General features: G+C 38.7%; 1 protein-coding gene across 1 annotated transcript in view; it reads left to right on the forward strand.

The window, feature by feature from the left end:
* The window catches only part of LOC124735543 (ionotropic receptor 93a), a 295,666-nt gene that overhangs the window by 134,278 nt on the left and 140,665 nt on the right, over nucleotides 1-20,723 (forward strand). Inside the window, exon 5 of the mRNA XM_047248570.1 lies at nucleotides 18,909-19,017. Within this exon, the coding sequence (XP_047104526.1) occupies nucleotides 18,909-19,017 (109 nt within the window). The remainder of the gene's footprint in view (nucleotides 1-18,908; nucleotides 19,018-20,723) is intronic.

Below are 20,723 nucleotides of genomic sequence, written 5' to 3' on the forward strand. Positions count from 1 at the left end.
TTGCCTCTTGTCACTTGACCTGGCTGAATCACTAAATCTGCACTGCACTAACCATTGTGTTCCACAATCGTTGACTTGATGTGTCATTACTCAGCACCATTGTTAGTTGTGGCTGCTGTTCCTGTTGCAGTGAGTTGGCTATCCTTTTGCATATAATATCCAACTGTTCCTGATGATATTTCAATTGTACTCATAATTCTGTGTTCTTTTGGCCTAATAAGTGAGTGTGTTAGCTCTACAAATATAAACGTAAATTGAGCAAAAAATTTACAACATACATAAAAATATGTGAATATTGCAATAGTAAATGAATTGTGCATAATATTATCACTCAAGTGTCCAGAAAGATATAGTGGACTACCAGTATGTATATGAAGTCAAATGAAATGGCTCATAAGTGTGATTTGCGCAGTTTTCTACCAAGTGGAAATACAGCTGTTGAAAGTGAAAATATGCCATGAAAAAATGTGTAGCAGATATAGAACATTTAAAAGAGTGCATCATAAGTATGCAATCAGTGATTAATACTTTAAAGTGTGATCTAACGAAACTTCAAAATGAAAATACTGAACTGTTAGGTTATCTGAAATTGAGTCCACCACTCAAAACAAAACCTGTAAACAGTGAGAAAGAAAAACAGAATGAAGGGATCAGAAGCAAGAATACTACAGTGAAGGCCTCAAGTGCTTGTGTTATGAAGTGCTCTGATAAAACCAACAGCATTAATACAAATGAAAGCTGTAAAAAAAGCAATCGACAAGTGTCCCAAAATATGATACACAGTGAAAACAAGAGTCAGAACGTATTAATTCTTTCTGACAGTCATGTGCAAAAATTATAATCAGTTTTCAAAATCAGTAACACTACATCTCTTCTGTTATAAAACCTAATACACAGTTAAAGAACGTGGTTTATAACATAGACGGGAAGATGAAAGAATATATGAAAAATAACAGTGTTGTCATTATGGTGGGACAAATGACATCCTAAAGAAATTTGAGGATTTCAAATGCACCTTAACAGATTCTCTTCAAAAGACAGTCCACATGAAAGTAATGTCGTGCAAAATTCCATATAGATACAATGTACCAAAACTGAACAACAGAACCTACGCTGCAAACGAAATCTCAATGAACATTGCAAAAAATTATGAGTATGTAATGGTAAAGGATGTCAATACATTCCTCAGCAGAAGCGATTATACAAAACATGGACTTCACTTGTGAATGGAAGGCAAAGAGGAACTATGTAGACATTTACAGCTAGCAGTAGGCGCCAATCTACAAATAATAACTCTAACACATATACAATATGAAGACCTTTCAGCAAATATGACCATGAAAACACAGGAAGAATCAACAGCAAAAATGGACTTATCCAACTCAATAGTGATGAAAGGTAAATGAGGAGCCACAAGAAAGAACTGTACTACACTTTCATCACTCAAAGAAGACTCAGAAAAACAAAACTACCATTGATTAAACCAGGCTGTGATAAAAGCGAAAGCATCTAACTCAAAAATAGCAACTCAACCAAGTTCCACACCCGATATTCAAGATACAACAAGAAGAACTGGGCACTGGAAACGAGAAGCAGTACCTACAGGAGACCCACTAAGGACAACAGCAGATCCAGTCTCAGAAGTATCACCAAGGACATCTAATTTTACACGTATCAGTGAACGCCAACAATCAACTACTACCACCCCAGCAACAAGAGGAAGTTCAGGAATTCCAGTGAGAAGAAATGTAAGGTGACCATATCATCTGCAAGATTTTTTATTCCCAAAAGGCCTCAAGGCCAAATTAGGATAAATAGTGCACCTATCAACAACACCTCCAGTAGCAATCCTTGCAGCAAAAACAGAAACATCAACATCAGCCATCCAAGAAGAATGACCAAAGAGATGTAGAACTGCCCCTTTTCACCATCAAGACATTTTCTTATGAGCAATGGAGAAAACCAACTCATTCTTCAGGATGAGAAGGAAGATTTCCCACATAATTTAAATTCAGGAATAAAGATAAGAGGTCAACCAAGTACAATCAGAACTAACCTAAAATCTCACTAGGTCACTCTTCTTCGTCAGAATATACAATCACTTAGGAATAAAGTAAGATATCTGGAAATCTTGCTATCAAGTGAACTCAGGTATGTTAATATACTTTGTTTAACTGAACACTGGCTGAAAGAAAATGAGGTTAAAGACAGTGAAAATAATGGATTATATGTTAGCAGCAAAAACTTGTAGAAAACAATTTACACATGGAGGGAGCTGCATATACATAAAGAAAGATATCAAATTCAATAACTTAGACAATGCTGAATCCTAAACACTGAGAAAGATTTTGAAATATCAGGCATAGAAATTCCACCATTCAAGTTAATTGTAATATGTTTATAGAGATCTCCAGATAGCCACTTAATAACATCAACACTCAGCTTGATACTTTACTAAATAAAGTAGTAACAAATTGGAAAACAGTTCTTATATGTGGAAACCTAAATGTAGACTTTAATAAGCAAAGCAATTCAAAATCTGAGCTGATGAACATATTAACAGCCAATAATTTGGAGATTCAATCCACTCCCCCGCACATGAATTGAATCATTCTAGTACTACTATAGACCAAATAATAATTAGCTCCAAAACAAAATATAAATCAGTTATAATTAAAGCTGGACTGGCAGACCATCATGCACAGGCTATAAGCTTTTGTGTAAACAGTAATCCCGCCTATAATTATATGAGGAAGACTACACACATGGACAGAACTTTCAGTAATGCTGCAGTACAAACATTCCAGAATTATCTCCAACAAGAATCATGGGAGCTAGTGTATTGTACAGAAAATATTTCTGGTAAGTTTCAGACATTCATGAATATTTTTAAATATTATTTTGACCTTGCTTTTCCATTGAAAGCCAAAACAACCCAAACCACAAAATGCAACAAGTGGATTACTAGTGGTATAAGGAAATCTTGTGATAGAAAATAGTACCTACACAATATTGCAAGAAGTTACAACACAACTCCAGAGTTTGATAGTTACTTCAAAAACTATAAATCTGTCTTAAATAAAATAATAAGGGAGGCAAAGAAATGAGACAATGATAAATACATAGAAAATGCTTCAAACAGAACCAAAGCAATCTGGCAAGTTGTAAAGGAAGAACCCCAATCTGACAAAAATAGAGTTAACAATACTGTATTAAAGGTTGTCTTGGAAACATTAATAACCCCAAGGAAGTAGCTAATATTTTTAGTAACTATTTTATAAATGTAACAGTGAAACTACTACAACAGACCTCCAATAGAAAATAGCATACAGAAACAGGGAAAAAGTCTCAAGCAAATCAGTGTTTCTGTACTCAACAAATGTAGAAGAAGTACAGGTTACAATAAATAGTCTCAAAATGAAACAGGCTGCAGGTGTAGATGATATACCTGATTTCATTATAAAGAAATGTGTGGCCTTTATTACTGAGCACTTAACTCACCTATGTAACCTATCTTTTGCTACAGGAACTTTTCCATCATGTTTGAAAATAGCATAGGTAAAGCCATTGTACAAGAAAGGAAGCACAGATGATATTTCCAACTACAGGCCATTGGCACTTCTGTGTGTTTTCTCAAAAATATTAGAAAGGCTCTTCAATAAGAGACTAACAGACTTCTTAGAGGACAATGGCATTCTGTCAGAATCTCAACTTGGATTTAGAGCAAACTGTACAACCAAATCAGCAGTTCACTCCTTTGTATTAGAGGTGCTTATAGCATTAGACAACAAAAAACTTACCATGGGCATATTTTTAGATTTGTCAAAGGCATTTGACACCATAAATCATGACAAATTGTTACACAAGCTAGAAAATCTTGGCATTAGGGGAACAGCTAACAACTAGCTCAGCTCTTATCTTAAGAACAGGGAACAATATGTGGAAATACATCAGGAAAGGGATAATGTCATTGGAAAATATAATTCCAAGCTACTGACTGTAAAATATGGTGTGCCACAAGGATCAGTAAAACATGTTACTTTGATGACAATGACTTAATAATAAACACTGGAAAAACTGTAGCTATGGATATACACACAGCACAAAGAAAACAATCTATCACCCAATTTAGAGCTATATGGACAGACAATTACCAAAACAGCATGTTCCAAATTTCTTGGACTTCATCTACAAGATAACTTGCAATGGAAAGTGCATATTGAGCAAATGAAGAAAAAATTAAGTACTTCCTGTTTTGTGTTGTATACATTAAAAAATTGTACCAGCTACAACACTATTCAAGGTGTATATTATGCAGTTGTACAATCTCACTGCTGTAGCCACCAGAAAGATCGTGGGAGGCGCACATTGGCACGGCGCGTCACGGACAGTAGTTGCTGCAAGTAGAGTCCCGTCCACCAGAGGGCACGCGAGAATTCGGACGCGACCTCTGCCGGCATAACAACAACAACAACAACAACAACTCCGGCAGCATGGGCTGGGCCCAGTCAGTTCACATCGGGCAGGTCTAGCAGACAGTTCCCGGTCTACACTAGGTGAAGTGCGACAGAAACGTGAATCGTGTTACTACACTCACCTCCGGTATGGGAAATTCTGGAGATGCCATCAGAACATTCAAAATTTAAATAAATTATAAGAGTAAAGGAAGGGGTAGATAATCTCAAATCATGTAGAACATTGTTTCAAAAAAGGATGATCCTGTCTCTTCCTTGGATATATATACTTGAAAATATAATGTATTTAAAGCAAAACTTACACACAAAAAGACCACTCATCACTCAGAATCACACAGTCCACAACTATGATACAAGACATAAATTGGATGCACATGTTCAAATTGCCAACACAAATTTATTTCAAAACAGTCTTATCCATCATGGTATCACGCTATACAATGCCTTACCAGATACCATTAAACACATACAAAACATTGGTCACTTCAAATCTAAATTGAAGTCGTACTTGGTTGATCACTGCTTTTACACAGTAAATGAATATCTACAAAAATACATTTTTCTATGTTAACCCAATGTAGTCTCATACAGAAAAACATTTTTATATTGCCTCTCTGTTCATAACATAACAACATTTATTTTAGTATTCATCATTCAGTGATATATTAATGTGTGTTATTATGTTCAAAGGTATATTATATGTAAAATTGTTAATGATGATGATGATGATGTGGTCTTCAGTCCTGAGACTGGTTTGATGCAGCTCTCCATGCTACTCTATCCTGTGCAAGCTTCTTCATCTCCCAGTACCTACTGCAACCTACATCATTCTGAATCTGTTTAGTGTATTCGTCTCTTGGTCTCCCTCTATGATTTTTACTCTCCACACTGCCCTCCAATACTAAATTGGTGATCCCTTGACGCCTCAGAACATGTCCTACCAACCGATCCCTTCTTCTAGCTAAGTTGTGCCACAAACTTCTCTTCTCCCCAATCCTATTCAATACCTCCTCATTAGTTATATGATCTACCCATCTAATATTCAGCATTCTTCTGTAACACCACAATTCGAAAGCTTCTGTTCTCTTCTTGAAATTCTCTTGTTAATATTAACATAAAAATCCAAATATCTTTTGCACATTGTGCACCTGTAGATGAAAATGGATTAATAAATCAAAATAATAATAATAATACTTACTGTTGTACCTCATCCTTTATTTTGTTATTAGTGTTTCATCATATGTATGAGGTTCAAGATTTTATCTTTACTCTCTCCTTGTGCTGGAGTACCTAAAGTGTCCATGTTATGGGATGTCCATACTGATTGTCCCATCAGAGTACAACTAATCACTCTCCTAGCTAAGTCTATTGACAGTTTGTGATTGTGGAGAAAGCTCACCCTGATAATTGCCGATGATAAATCCACTGCCATATAGTTGTATTTGCATTGGAGCTCAAAATCCACTTTCAACTGTCTTATCCAACAATAAGAAACTGTTGAGTCTTTAATAACATGTAGCAAGGTCTCTTCTGAACTTAAGTTTGAAAGAGTTGCTCCTATGGCAGTGTACTACCCGTCATACTGCAGCCAACCAGGAACCTATGTCCTAACTCTCAATCTCAATCTCACACAAAAATTCTGGGGTCCATAGGCTGATAGTGCATAAGGCTATTTTGGTCAGCTGCATCTTTTAGCTTGTAGACATTGTGCCTTGCACCACCCAGTGCTCCTATTATAAGCTGTTGTTGCTGGTACTTGGGATTACAAGTTGAAATACATTTGCATGCTGTTGCACCAAACTTCTTGTGATATCAACATATTAGTTGTGAAGGTAACATGCTGGTATGCACTGTGTTTTTGTGATCCTGCTATGAGACTGATGACCTGGGGTGACATCCCATATATGTGCGACGACGGCTGCTTCTGTGCCAGCTCAGTTAACTGCTGTTCTGTGTCATTGTCATGGGTCACACGATCTGTGCATCTCACATTGCCAGCCGTGGGTGACTTCAAAGTGCTCATTTTTCACTGGGGCCACACTCTTCTTGTTGTGCAAAATGACAGACTGTGTAATATGGGGAAAGTGTTTTTTGCGCAAAGCCATTTCGTTGTGTAGGTGAGATAGTGCATGGATTCAGTTGGCCAAGTTCACTTTGACTTCTGTATGTTACTGCTCCTTTGAAATAAGCACAGCTTGTAGCAAAAGCAGTAGTTTTACTATCCACTCCCTCCATAAGGTGTCACTGAAAAAGATGTCAGATGATACAGCTCGCAGAAGATGCCATCATATATGTGAGAAGGCGTTCAGTCTCTTGATTGCTTTTTTTGTACAAGACCAGTTGTATTTGATGTTCAGGAGTCTTTGAGAAACTTAGCAGTATAGGACAATCAAAAAATGGAAAATCCAGGATGGAATGTAACAATAACAGTATAGGACAGATTTTTATAAAACAGATCTGAAGTTGGCGCTGTAGACCAAAACCAGTAGTCTGATGACAAAAAATTTGTGACCATAGACGTGAAGTAAAGGAAATTTAACAATAAACCCTTGTTTGTCATCATATCAAACTTGTTTGCTCTAGGTGGAGGGGTGAGAATATTCTGCCAAATAGTTCAGCACTGCTACAAACTTTTGAATATCATATGTTATTCCACTTTGTAGAATTAATTCAACAATTTGAAATGAAGTCTGAGGTTGATCAGGCTGAAATGCTGGTAATTTAGGAATGTTTCCTAATCTCAGCAGCTATTCATTGAACACTTGTTGGAGGAGTATTATTTTGCCAGTTTCGGACAGTGAAAGTTCCTGGCAGACTCGCAGCACAGTTGTGCCTGTGGTGCACATTTCCCTTGGCTGTGCATCTATTACCAGCACAGTAGTAAAACCAGAGCACACATCATGTGACTTCAAATAGTCAAATGGTTTGCTATGATATGAGTAGAAAAATTAGGTTATGTTCCATTGTGGTGAAATCCAGTGGGTTTGAGTCTTGTAAGGAAACAACTTGATGTAGAAAGTGTTACATATGACATGTTGTAGAAGGTTTGATAATTTGTGGCACAATTTGACAAGTTTGCTCTCACACTGCATGAGAGCTGCTGTTGGCTTGGTCCACTAAAACCTCAATAATTTGTGTAGTTTGTAGGCACATAATTCTGTCTCCTCCAGTTATCGTCACCCTGAACTGATGGAATGAGAATGGTGTGCTATACGCCGTTTGTGTCTGTGTCCCAAGTGGCAACTTCCACTGTTTGCTGGTGGTGAAAGTTATCCATTGGACCCAATGTTTGGTGCTGTGCATTCATTGTTGTGAAGTATCTGTGACTCAGGGTCACTGCTGTAGTTACTGAGGTCTTAGTGGAGCCGAAATAATGACAGTAATACACACATTTTGATGAATGATAACAATGGGTACTTTATTTAATGATGGTTCAAACAACATAATACAGATGCAAAGACAGTGCATTACCAGAGCAGTCTGCTCTCTTTTCTCCAAAGGTCCCACATTTCTCAGTCTTTTGTGTGAGAAAGTTTGTTTCTTCACTCTATTGATCCTAACTGGTCTGTTTATTTTTAACTTCTGCTGTTATAGTTCTTGTCATTAAAAATCTACAGTGAAGCTCTCTTTGCTTTCATAGCATTTTTCTAACATGGCTATGAAACCACAGTGGGCCTCTCCTACCCCTCACAAGTTTGCTCGGCACATGCTTGTCTAAAGCATACTGTACAATGCTCTTGAGCTTTGCCCATTAATACTCAATATTTTTAGTGCTGGAGATGAAATTTTCATGCTGACAGCTCGGGTAATCTGAAATCTGTTTCTTGTTGCTCTTGCTAAGCAGAAAAGCAAAGACCATCCTGCCTTTCTTTGTATGAGTGTTTACAGCCATATTCAGTGATGCTGTAATGATCTTATGATCACTTATTCCCTGTTCTATGCCAAGCTGAAAAGTTCAGATCTGTTTATCACAGCAGGTCTGAAATGTTATCTTCAAAAGTTGGTTCTCTGATTAACTGCTCCAGGTAAATTTTGGATAATGCACCTAGGAAAATTTCACATGATTCTTTGTCTCTACCACCTATCTTAATCATATGAGTCTCCCGGTCTATGGATAGCAAGTTACAATCTCCACTTAAAACAATATCATGACCAGGAAATTTAAGTGAAATATTCTCCAAGTTTCCCCTCAACTATTCCGCCACTACTGCTGGTGAGGAAGGGGTCTATGAAAGTATCTGATGACCTTGTTTGAACCACTTTTAACACTTGTCTTCACCCAAATTATTTTGCATTAGGAATCTATACTAATCTCACTATATACTATCATATCATAGATACTATCGTATCATAAACATGCCTTCACCACCTGCAGACAGCCTATCTTTGTGATATACAGTCCAGTTGGAATTTAGAGCTTCAATGCTGTTGACATCTGGTTTCAGTCAGATGTCTGTCCCTAGTACTAAGCGGGAATTGTTACCATTTAAAAGTGAGATTAGTTCCATGATCTTTCCATAAATGCTCCTGCAGCTGCCTAGTACTATACTAACATTTTATTTCTCTGATCTGCTATGAAAAATGATACTCTGTCTGGACTCAGAAGACATCTAATTGGGCCTGTAGGAGATTTCTCTACCTTAAAAAACTGACATGTCTCCACAACATGCACTCTACTACCCTAGTAACCAATTCCTGCATGTAGTGCACTCCTGACCTATTAAGGGGAATCCTACAATCATTCACCCAATAGCAGTCGAGAAATTTGAATCTGATAGAATTGCAGAATTGTCTGAGCCCCTGGCTTAAACCTTCCACTCTGCTCCAAACAAAAGGACCACGATTGGTTCTGGGAAAGATGCTGCAAAACAATAGCTCTGGGCAAGCCTAGCTGTCTTCACCAAATCAGCCAGCCACCTATAGAAACAAAGGGTGGCTTTTGAACACATCATTAATGCGTATATGATCCACAATTTGCAGCCTGGTGCACCCAGCACTTCCAATTGCTGCCAGCAGAGCCTCCTTATTTATCTCAGACATGTTGAGTGGATACTGGCCTTGTTTCTTGGCTTTTACACTACTTTCCTAAGGGGTTCCATCACCTGTCTGTCATTGGAGATCCCAGTGACAAGCAATCCTGCCTTTTGCACTGGTCCAGACCTCTCAGAAAGACCAAACATAGTACCAATAGGCAAGGTGTACCATGATAGCTGATACATGCTTTCACTAGTAGGCAATACCTCAATCCCAATTTTTAAAGTAAAGGAATGGCCTTGCAGCCAGTACTCACTTTCATTTTTCACTCAGAGGTTCATGATCATGCCAATGTTCACCATTCACTGTCAAGTAAGTGTCAGTTGGGTGAGCCACGTGGATCAGAAGGTGCAGTGGCATCATGGATCCAAGGCAATGCTATAAGCTGCAGAGTTGTCAATGAATTTGTTTCACATACCCCAATGCCAGTGCAGCCAAGTACAGTGTGGTGGCCTGGTGTAGTGTTAAGCTCTCTCTATACAGCTTAAGTGTTTTCGTGGACTTACTGCTTTCTTGCAGTGCTGATGTCTTCTGCTAGCACCAGATGCTTCTCCGAATATTTCATTGCTAGGAAGGGGAAATTTTCACTCTCTCGCTCTCTCTCTCTTTCTCTTCTTATTTAAAAAATACAATTCTCATGGAATATAATTCAATGCACCAGAACATATTTATTTCCACTTTGTACAAAAAACAACTAAACTTTATGACGTAAGCCCACACATTACCGGGCACTGAGAATCAGTTAATTACACATTTTTGAACACGATTAATACATAAGCTTTTATCGTGGCTGACTATCCACGTCCAGTCCATGTACCCTCAACAGCAGTTCAACATCTACTAAACAGTCACTATTTCGAGTCTCTCCATTTGTTTTTCAACAATACAAAGCTACATTACTCTTTCAGCTGGCCATGGAGCTTCCAGGCTGTTTGTTTATTCTTGGCAGGTTACGCTGAATACTTGCCAGCGCCAGCAAGTTATCTCCCTTCCAGTTTCGCCTGCACAAACAAAAAATGGGTGCAGTATCCCATGCTCATTCTTATGCCCTGCTTTAAAATAATGCATGTTTGAAACGGCTGGAACACAAGTGTCTCCAGACTTTTGTAAAATTCTGGGGGCACCACATATTCCTCCCCTTAGCTCGAACCCTCGTTATTTTGCACACAACATATACTTTAATCATTTTCTTCTTAACACTTATCTTGTTACTTTGTACTACATAAAAACATTAGGTACAAAAACTCTCTTCCCTCTCCGGTATTTCATTAAGTTTTTGGTAATATCTTTCATAGACGTAGTAGTATGATAAACTAGTAGTACAATAAGTATTAGCTAATTCCCATAGATTTATCTACTCTTGCTTCCAGGACTGAGCCAAAATAAATCCCTCCCCTTAGCCAGTTTCAAAGTTCAGGCCTTATTCTGAGTCGAGTCTTTACCCTTTTATTTTTATTTATTCATTTTTTTTCTGTCTGCTTGTGTAGGACTCGTCTTTTCTATTTAAAAAATTTTAGAAATCAGATTTACCAGGAGAAACTTTCCACTACAATCTCAGGTCACTATACCATCCTTTCCCTTTGGGTTCGAATCTATGTAAGGGTTGATACTATGGAAACATCTTCTTCCTCATCCTTGGGTAGGTACGCCCCTTCCATTTATACTAAACTATGGTACAGGTAAATCCCCTTTTTGGTGCCCCTGCCCACGCAGTATAGGTCAGCCTCCTCTGGGTCTGCCTACCTGCCTCTCTTTCTCTCATTTCATCTATATCGGATGCGCCCTCCCTATCTTCTCTAACAATGATTCCTAGTCTTGCCTCTTTCGTACTCCTCTGCACACTATTTTATTTAAAATTTCCTGGTAAAATTTCTATCTACCTCTCCTTTCCTCCTCCTGAGTCCTTCAGCCTTCCTGCTTAAATTCTTCGATTGTTCATTGTTTACAGCTCACTTATGTAGCCTTAATAACTAAAGATGTTTCGTCCATGGTTGTAACTTTATTTCTTTTCTTCGGGCTATTCGGTCTGCACTATCCTATTATTCATCAGAAACTTATTTGACTCGATACCTCTGACTTAATATCTATTTCTTTTTATCTCCATTCATATTACTTTGTACTACTATAGCTATGAACACAGGTGGATATACACTTCATCCCCCCTTGCTCCTTTAGCTTATTTGACTCGATACCTCTTCACTTGAGATGTGCAACTATCATTACTTAGCACATGTGCTTGAGTCCTTCCCGAGTACTACCTCCCTCTTATCTGTGATGGTTGTTACATCTCCCTGTGTATTACTTGTCTGCGTCTTTGTATTTAATTGTTTGAGTGTGGAAGTGTGATCGTGCATCCTGATTCTTTGTCCCACTAAGGTTCTTAGTTGAAGATTATTAGAAATCTCAGAAACGAGGAGGACTTCAGCGATAGAAGTGTATGGATGTGGACAGAGGGAAAGATAGATTGGTACTCTTAAGAGAAGTAAGAAAGGAAATAAAAGAATTGGTTGCTAAGATCGAAGAAAGAAAGAAGACAGCCCCATAGACAGGAAACCCTTCCCATCCCCCTTCCCCAGGATCCCCACTTCGCCGGTACTTAAGTGAGAAGCCGGAGGAGGTATGATGTTCGGCGTCTCCTGCAGAACGGACATTCTCACCATCACCTTTGAAGTCCCTGAAGAAAAGATCTTAGCAACTCCTATGGAATGGCAAATGATGAAGAACCAGTCACACTTGTTTGCGAGGGTTGTATGAAGGGCATGGTGTGTAGGTCGTGTCTGTGCCTATGCTACCCACCCCTTTCAAAATAGAAAGAAACATTCCACATGGGAAAAATATATTAAAAACAAAGATTCCATGACTTACCAAACGGGAAAGTGCTGGTAGATAGGCACAATACAAAAACACACAAACACACACACAAAATTTCAAGCTTTCACAACCAATGGTTGCTTCGTCAGGAAAGAGGGAAGGAGAGGGAAAGATGAAAGGATGTGGGTTTTAAGGGAGAGGGTAAGGAGTCATTCCAATCCCGGGAGCGGAAAGACTTACCTTGGGGGAAAAAAGGACAGGTATACACTCGCGCACACACACACACACATATCCATCCACACATATACAGGCACAAGCAGACATATTAAAGGCCTTTAATATGTCTGCTTGTGTCTTTCAAAATTAGATATAAACCCTCCCCAACCACATCACACTTTGCAAAAAATATAAAACATTCCATAAAAATAGAAATTATATACACTATAATCAAATAGTTATTCAGTTAGTCACTTCACTTTATATTTCATACACATGTTCAGTTTATGTCATCTAGGTATCATTCTTCCTAAACAGTACCATCATATTATATCTCCTGTTAGAATGTTACCCTGTTAGTTTTATCTCATGCTTAGAGGTTACTGTTTATTGTGACTTCTTAAATTAGTCATAATCGTGTAGTCATAATTGGTCTCTTTTAATACTAATATGATAGGATAGCTTAAGGGCTATAAATAGATTACGGGATAGTCAAAGATTTGAAGGGAGTTTGATGTAGGAAAACTAATGTGGAAGTAACACCGAACCCAACTCAGAAACCGGCGGATGTCACTCCACCGGTTGATACAGAATGTCAATGTCCCTGGGGGTTTTGTACATATCGTTTTATATCCTTAACATTATTGGATTGGTTAAACCGTTTTAAGAAATGGGTGGGGTGTACCTCCCCATCTGGTTTGAATTTAGGAAACTGTCTCAACAAGCCTGGATTTGATCCCCATCACAAATCAGTTATCATGTCCTTATTTAATATAATATTTTGGGAAACTGTGGCTTTCTCTAGTTTCTCCTGCATAAGCTTGAATTCTTTCCTCAACGTTTCTAAGTCTTTCTTGGTGTTATCTAAATCGGAAGTTATTATAGGTGAAGAGATGTCAACACTTAGTTTCTTTTCAACCTTTCATCCTATTAATTCTTCTACTTGTTCTTCTAAGCCATTCAAATTTATAAGCTCTGCAGTCATTAACTTTTCTTTCAAATTCTGTTCTACAGTTTCTACCCGTGGTTTGACCCCAGAAATTTGTGCCTGTACTAGGGGGAGCAACTTATCTTCTTTCTGGACATTGGTTTTGAGCGTAGTTAATTCTCATTCGACCACATCAATTGCAACATTACATCCATTTTTCAAAGAGTCGTATTTTTTGTTAAATTGTGTTTCCAAATTACTACTTTTACAGTCTACATCATATTCTAATTTTTGAACTAACTCATTTAGTTTAGCTTCATTTCTTTGTTCTAAATCCTTAAATAAAATATTTGTCTGTTCACTCAGGGAATCGGACAATTCTTTTTTCAATTCTTTTTTCCATTCTTGCATTTGATTACTTAGGGTATTAACTTGAGCCTCTAGTTTTGTGTTTTGCAAATCTAACTTAGAGTTTAATTCTGCCTTCGGTTCATCCTGTTTTGTGTTCTGTGATTCAAACTTAGAGTTTAATTCTGCCTTCAGTTTGTCCTGTTTTGTGTTCTGTGATTCAAACTGCGTTTTGATAAACCTCATTAATTCGCCTAAATCTGGCCCCTGTTTTTCAATTCCCATAGCCCCAACAGACTCTAGAGATTGATGTTCTTTTTCCATTGTGTTTTGTTTTGCCTTTAATCTAGTTATCATTAAAAGTACACTCACTTATTTCCACAACCCACCACACTTCACAAACAATCAAAGGTCAGTAGTAGCTCACCCGGCGTCGGTAGAAGGCGGCATCGTCACCGGTGTACGGAGCCACCAGCGTCAATGGACAGCAGCGTCGGCGTTGGTGTACGGTGGTGTCGGCATTGGTGTGTGGCGGTTTCAGCATTTGTAGATGGCGGCGTCGGTGTTGGTGTACGGTGGTGTCGGCATTGGTGTGTGGCAGCGTTAGCGTTTGTAGAGGGCGGCATTGGCGATTTGAGACTAACTGCAGTGTTGTGAAATTTTCTTGATTCCCTTAATAATTTCACCATTTATCAACACGATATTTCTGGATAAGTATCATGGAATCATTCCTCAGCCTCGCTGTTATCAGTTGCTATGGCAACTCCCAACTATTTTTTTTCCTCTTTTTCTTATAACTTCCTTAATATTTCCCCTTCTTTCTCAGGTCCTTTCCTTACGGTCACCATGTTCTTGTGGTGGCCCGGTGTAATGTTAAGCTCTCTCTATACAGCTTAAGCATTTTTGTGGACTTACTTGTTGAAGAATGCTGGTTCTGCTTTCTTGCAGCGCTGATGTCTTCTGCTAGCACTGGATGCTTCTCTCAAGATTTCACTGCTAGGAAGGGGAAATTTTCATTCTCTCGCTGTCTCTCTCTTCTCATTTAAAAAATATGCTTCTCATGGAATATAATTCAATGCACCAGAACATATTTATTTCCACTTTGTACAAAAAACAACTAAACTTTATGATGTAAGCCCACACATTACCGGGCACCAAGAATCAGTTAATTACACATTTTTGAACACGATTAATACATAAGCTTTTATCGAGGCTGACTATCCATGTCCAGTCCACGTACTCTCAACAGCAGTTCAACGTCTACTAAACAGTCACTATTTTGAGTCTCTCCATTTGTTTTTCAACAATAAAAAGTTACATTACTCTTTGCAGTTGGCCGTGGAGCTTCCAGGCCCTTTGTTTATTCTTGGCAGGTCGCGCTGAACACTTACCAGCACTGACGAATTATCTCCCTTCCAGTTTCACCTGCACAAACAATAAATGGGTGCAGTATCTAATGCTCATTCTTATGCCCTGCTTTAAAATAACGCGTGTATGAAACGGCTGGAACACAAGTGTCTCCAGACTTTCGTAAAATTCTGGGGGCACTACAACAGCAGTCTGAAATCTGTCAGTTGTGGCCAACACAGCCTGCAACTGTTTACAGACAGTGACCAATTCCCCCTGCAATAGTACACAACAGGTGCTGTCTCTATCCATCTTTAATCAATTACTGTCTGAACAACAGGCAACAGGTAATGTGACCCTAAACTAGGAAACTGAAGTCACTCAACACCAATGATTGAAGAATACACAAACTCTTGAAAAAAATAATAAATAAGTAAATAGCAGTACTATAAGCAGTTAAACAATGAGCTACTGTTCATTCTACTCAAAAGTAAGTCAGAAAACCACTAAACTAAATAATGTACACTGATGAGCCAAAACATAATGACCGCTGCCCACTGTGATATCAAATGCCACCTGGTGGCATTGGGGATGTGACACGGTAACAAAAGTGTGTATGCAGAGCAGACATGGATGGGGGTCACTCTAGTGAAGATATGGGCTGCAAATGGGGAAATCCATTGAGATAAGCAACTTTGACAAAGGGCAGATTATTATTAGACAGAGCCTGTGAACAAATATCTCAAAAATGGCAAAGCTGGTTGAATGTTCGTGTGCTACTGTCATGAGCATCTATGGAAAGAGGTAGAAGGACAGTGAAACTACCACTAGGTGCTAAATGGTTGGATGTCCATGACTCTTCAGAGAAATGGGGGTTTGGAGGCTTATCTGCTCTGTAGAGAAGGATAGATGGTGATTTGTGCATCCCTGCTGAAAGAGCACAATGCTGGTGCATGCATAAGTGTTTCAGAGCACACTGTTCAATGTATGTTACTGAACATGGAGCTCTGCAGCAGACCACCCTTATGTGTTCACATGTTGATCCAATGACACCATCAATTATGATTGCAGTGGGCATAGGACTATTGGGATTTGACTATTGATCAACGGAAATATGTCAGCTTCTCAGGTAAAGCACATTTTTGTTGCACTAGGTCAATGGTTATCTCCACAAACACCATCACCACAGGGAATGGCAGCTCAAAATGTGCAGTGTGCCATGGATGCAGACTGGTAGGAGCAGTGTTATGCTATGGGACACATTCTCCTGCACTTGTGTGGGACATGTGGTAGTAATCAAAGACAAAATGACAACTGTGAACCACCTGAATACCTTCACACTTGATGTCTTCCTTGATGGCAATGTCATCTTTCAGCCGTATATCTGTCCATGTCTTAGAGCCAGAACCATGCTTCAGTAGTTTGAGGAGATTATAGTGAACTCAGGTTGATGTCTCTGTGATCAGATTTGCCTGATGTAAATCCTAGGGACCCCATTTGGGTCTCTAGTGGGCACCATTACCATGTACACAGATCAGTGGCTTGTCATTTACATGAATTACACGACCTGTGCATAGACATCTAATTCCACATATCTCCACAAACCTAGCAACAATCTGTCAGATCTCTGATATGCAGAATTAGTGATGTACTTCATTCCAAACATGGACAAACAAGCTATTACGCAGGTGGTCATAATGTTTTGGCTCATCAGTTTATAAAATCTGAATACAAATGATAAGCTGCTGCTGCTGCTGCTGACTCTGGTCTGCTAAGAGGCTGTAGCTCTACTACAACAAAATTTTCTTTAACTAATACCAGGTTTCCTCATGGTTTACCCTGTACAGAATAGTATCTCAGTGAACAATCCAAGAATGTTGCTCATAAAACTTGGTAAATCACAAATAGGTGTGGCAAACATTAGCAGTCCCATCGTGCTTCCTTTGGGCATACTCAGCACTACCCTTGCTTTCAGTGAACATTTGGGGTACAGATTTACTTATTAGGCTCTGGCAATCAAAATTTCATTACTTAAATTTAAAAAATGGGCAACAGTGTCAGCTGATGCAGTATTGTCAACTGCCAGGGTAGTATCATGAACAGCCTGCAGGTCAGTGCTGGAGCTGAAGGTGCTATCTCCATCAGCTGTAATCCGCACTGGGTCAGTGCGGTATGTGGGGCAGGAGGAGGAGATCTACTTGTAGCGTGGTGTCCTTGTAATTAAAGCATTTCCTATGTTACATTGCCTATCTGTGAGGCTGGGCTTCTTGTCAAGCAGTTCTGTTCCATGTGTAATCATGACAAGCTGCAGATGGAGTGGCAGTTTGACAATCCACAATATCCAAAATGTGGTGTCCAAGAAGTCCTCATTTCTCCATTGCATCTTTTAATGGTGTCCAAACATTTTGGAGATTGTACATTGGGTCATGCATGGTGGTCCCACTGTTGAATAGTGGTCATGGCACAGTTTATTTGGATGTTGCAGTTTTCACAGAATCATTTATAATGTGTGCAAGCAGAGCACTAGGATCCAAAATCTAAGTAGCCTATGTGGATTTGAAAGCTGCATCAAGTCCAATAGTAGGGTGGTCAGTGGTGACCATTGTTGTGGCATGTCTGGAGGTACGGCATTGCACAAGGGAGCATATGTAATCAGACACAGTTCATATTTTAGCACAGATTGTCAGTGAGCGCACAGGTAACACTGTTGAAACACATCACTCAACAGAAGCCATGAGATGCAGTCGCATGGAGCAGTTGTTGCCATAAGAGTGGGTGAAATGCTTGCATTGTTAGTGTGTAGTAAACCAAAATGGAATGGGAAATTCTGCTAGCATGGTTGCCACACTAGTTGTGGGTCAACAATATGGTAGATTTCCCCAAGCAGTATAGGAAGAAGTACCAAGAATGTAGATGAGATGATGTTGCGTAATAACAGTTTACTATGACATAGCACAATACATTAGATCCACATTACATGAGGTCCTGCACCAAACTATCTTTGCTATGTCCCTTGCAGATATTCCACACTGCCACAGAGACTCACTGGTCAGTGGTGTCACGAATGTGGATGTCCCGCACAGTTGTAACAGATCGATACAGTCCATATGAAAAGGCAATGAAATTCTCACAAAATCATATTTGCTAAATTTAAGGAACCTGTACCCAAAGCAGGCTGGGCAACAATTCTACTTCCTCCAGTACATATCTTATCCAGGCAGCATGGAAATTGAATAGAATGATTAAGGTACGATTGAAGGCTTGCAACAGTTGAGAATGGAACTGCTTAGCGAATGACTAATGTTGATACAAATTTGCTATACAGTGACGGGCACAGTATAAAAGTAGATGTACCTGATATGTCACTATTTCAGTAAGTATAAAGTATGGCCACTCAGCACCCAGCTTATCAGTGACATGTTGGGATCAGCTGGAATAAACAGTAGACTCAGACTGAAGTAATATGTCTTCGTCATCTCATCTAACATCTCTCTAATTGAAAATCATGTATTAGCTCATACTGTACACTGTATGTTTCAAAGTACCATCATCACATGAATTAATACTTTTATTGCCAACACTTTGATCACTTCTAATAATATTTGTAATATGTGTCATCAGTTTCACACCATCTGGACTATTAACTATATCCCTTTTTATAGAATACATAACATATTGGCAGATTGGAATATAGTCATGTAGTGGATTTCTCCAGCATGTTTCCAAAATCACGAACCTATTTTTTACAGAATGAATGAAAAAGTACTGCAGCTGTTTCGTAAGATAGCCCATGGTAAACTCAGCAGCCATATATTGGCAGTTGTTCCTGAAAGTCTTGCATCTGTCTTACTTCATCAGGTATGTATAGTAACAGATTGTGTTATAAACTCAGAGAAGCAGCTGAAACTAATTCGCTATGCTGTATTACCTAACTATTATACAGGATTAGTGCTTCCACAGAGTACAGTACCTCTAATGAAAATCACATGATAGAGCTAGTCAGCAACAGGGTGCTTTCTCAGGAGTAGTTATCTATTAGCACTTGCGTAATATTCACCAGCCACCTTGGTTAAACTTTTTACTAGTCATGCTTGGTATAAGTGCAGTCAACAAAGTGAAACATTGTATGTGTCATATTCCCACATGTACCTTTGAAAGTTTAACTTGACAATTAAACATTTTAAATCATGGGACCATTCCACTTTGGCCACCTTGTCACCTGAGAGTGCTAATATAGAATGAAATCCACTTTGGCTTAGTAACTCTGCAATCAGGCCCAGAAGACCATGTGACTTGTTGACCAGCTGTCATATCATCCTCTGCGATGCAGTGTCATGCAGATGCGTTATGGAGGTGCATGGAATCAGCACACAGCTCTCCCAGCCATTATTGGCTTTTTGGACCTTGGAGCCACTAATTTTTATTCAAGAAGCTCCTCAAATGGCATCATGAGAGTGCTGCATTCAAGTTCCTCATAATTAAAAAATTCTTAGCTGTACAGGGAATTGGACCTGGGTCTCCTGCATGGCAATCAGCCACACTGAGCACATGGATGTGGAAGGGCTTAATACATGCATCTTAAATAAAAACTGTGATGACTTTCTTAAGTTTATGTTAATCAGCTGTAGAAGCACATTGTCAAGAATAAATGAAACACTCTATTACTTTAATATTACTTGGAACCATGCTTAATAGCAGACTACAGTTACATGTGCAGGTAGGTATGTATACTGGTACATAATTGCACCTCTTGTGGAGATCTCTTCAAAGACCTTATAATTAATAAATCCACTGTTCAATATATTAAATCCTGAATGATACTGTTGCTAATAATAAACACCTGTTTCACGTGGAGTGTGATTTACATAACCACTGTACGAACACATTAAAGCTTTCATATGTATTTCACCTCTTAGTCTAGAATCCAGTGTGGGATTTTTGTAATTGGTGTAAAGGTATCCCATAAGCTCCTATGAGATCAAAAACAAAAAAAAGGGGCTCTGTACAGAGTAAAAGCATTTGTTTATTAGCCACACCTATGAAGTATTTGACCATCGAGATTTAAAGAAAGCAAGAGTCTTAGTATGACAAGTAAAACAGGCTTCCTTTCACACTGCACATGGATAACTATCAGCAAATAATAAGAATCAATGTGATTATGTAGAAATATTTAGCTATCAACAGGAGATGTTTTAAACATCAGATATTTGCTGTAGCTGAAGTAGCAGAAGCATGTTTTCAAAGTAAAGAACTTCTCCCCAATTTCACTATTTTCTTTACCTAACTATACGATGACCTTGAATATAAAATCCATTGTCAAGTGAAGTTAATGCTTTTTCAAATATTAAAAATTGCTGAATAGAATAATATGTAAAATGGAGGAAAGGCAGCTACTCCTCTATAACTGACTGATGTGTGGCAAATAGAAACATGCAACAGAATGCAGTATTTAGACTACCTTTCAAGCTCTTCTTCTTTCTCTAGTAGTCATGCACACACTCATGTACAGAACCACACAGACACCCAAAGGCACATGTCTGTGGCTGTGGTCAGACTGACACAAA

The sequence above is a fragment of the Schistocerca piceifrons genome, chromosome 1 (assembly GCF_021461385.2).
Source record: "Schistocerca piceifrons isolate TAMUIC-IGC-003096 chromosome 1, iqSchPice1.1, whole genome shotgun sequence".
Lineage (NCBI taxonomy): Eukaryota > Metazoa > Arthropoda > Insecta > Orthoptera > Acrididae > Schistocerca > Schistocerca piceifrons.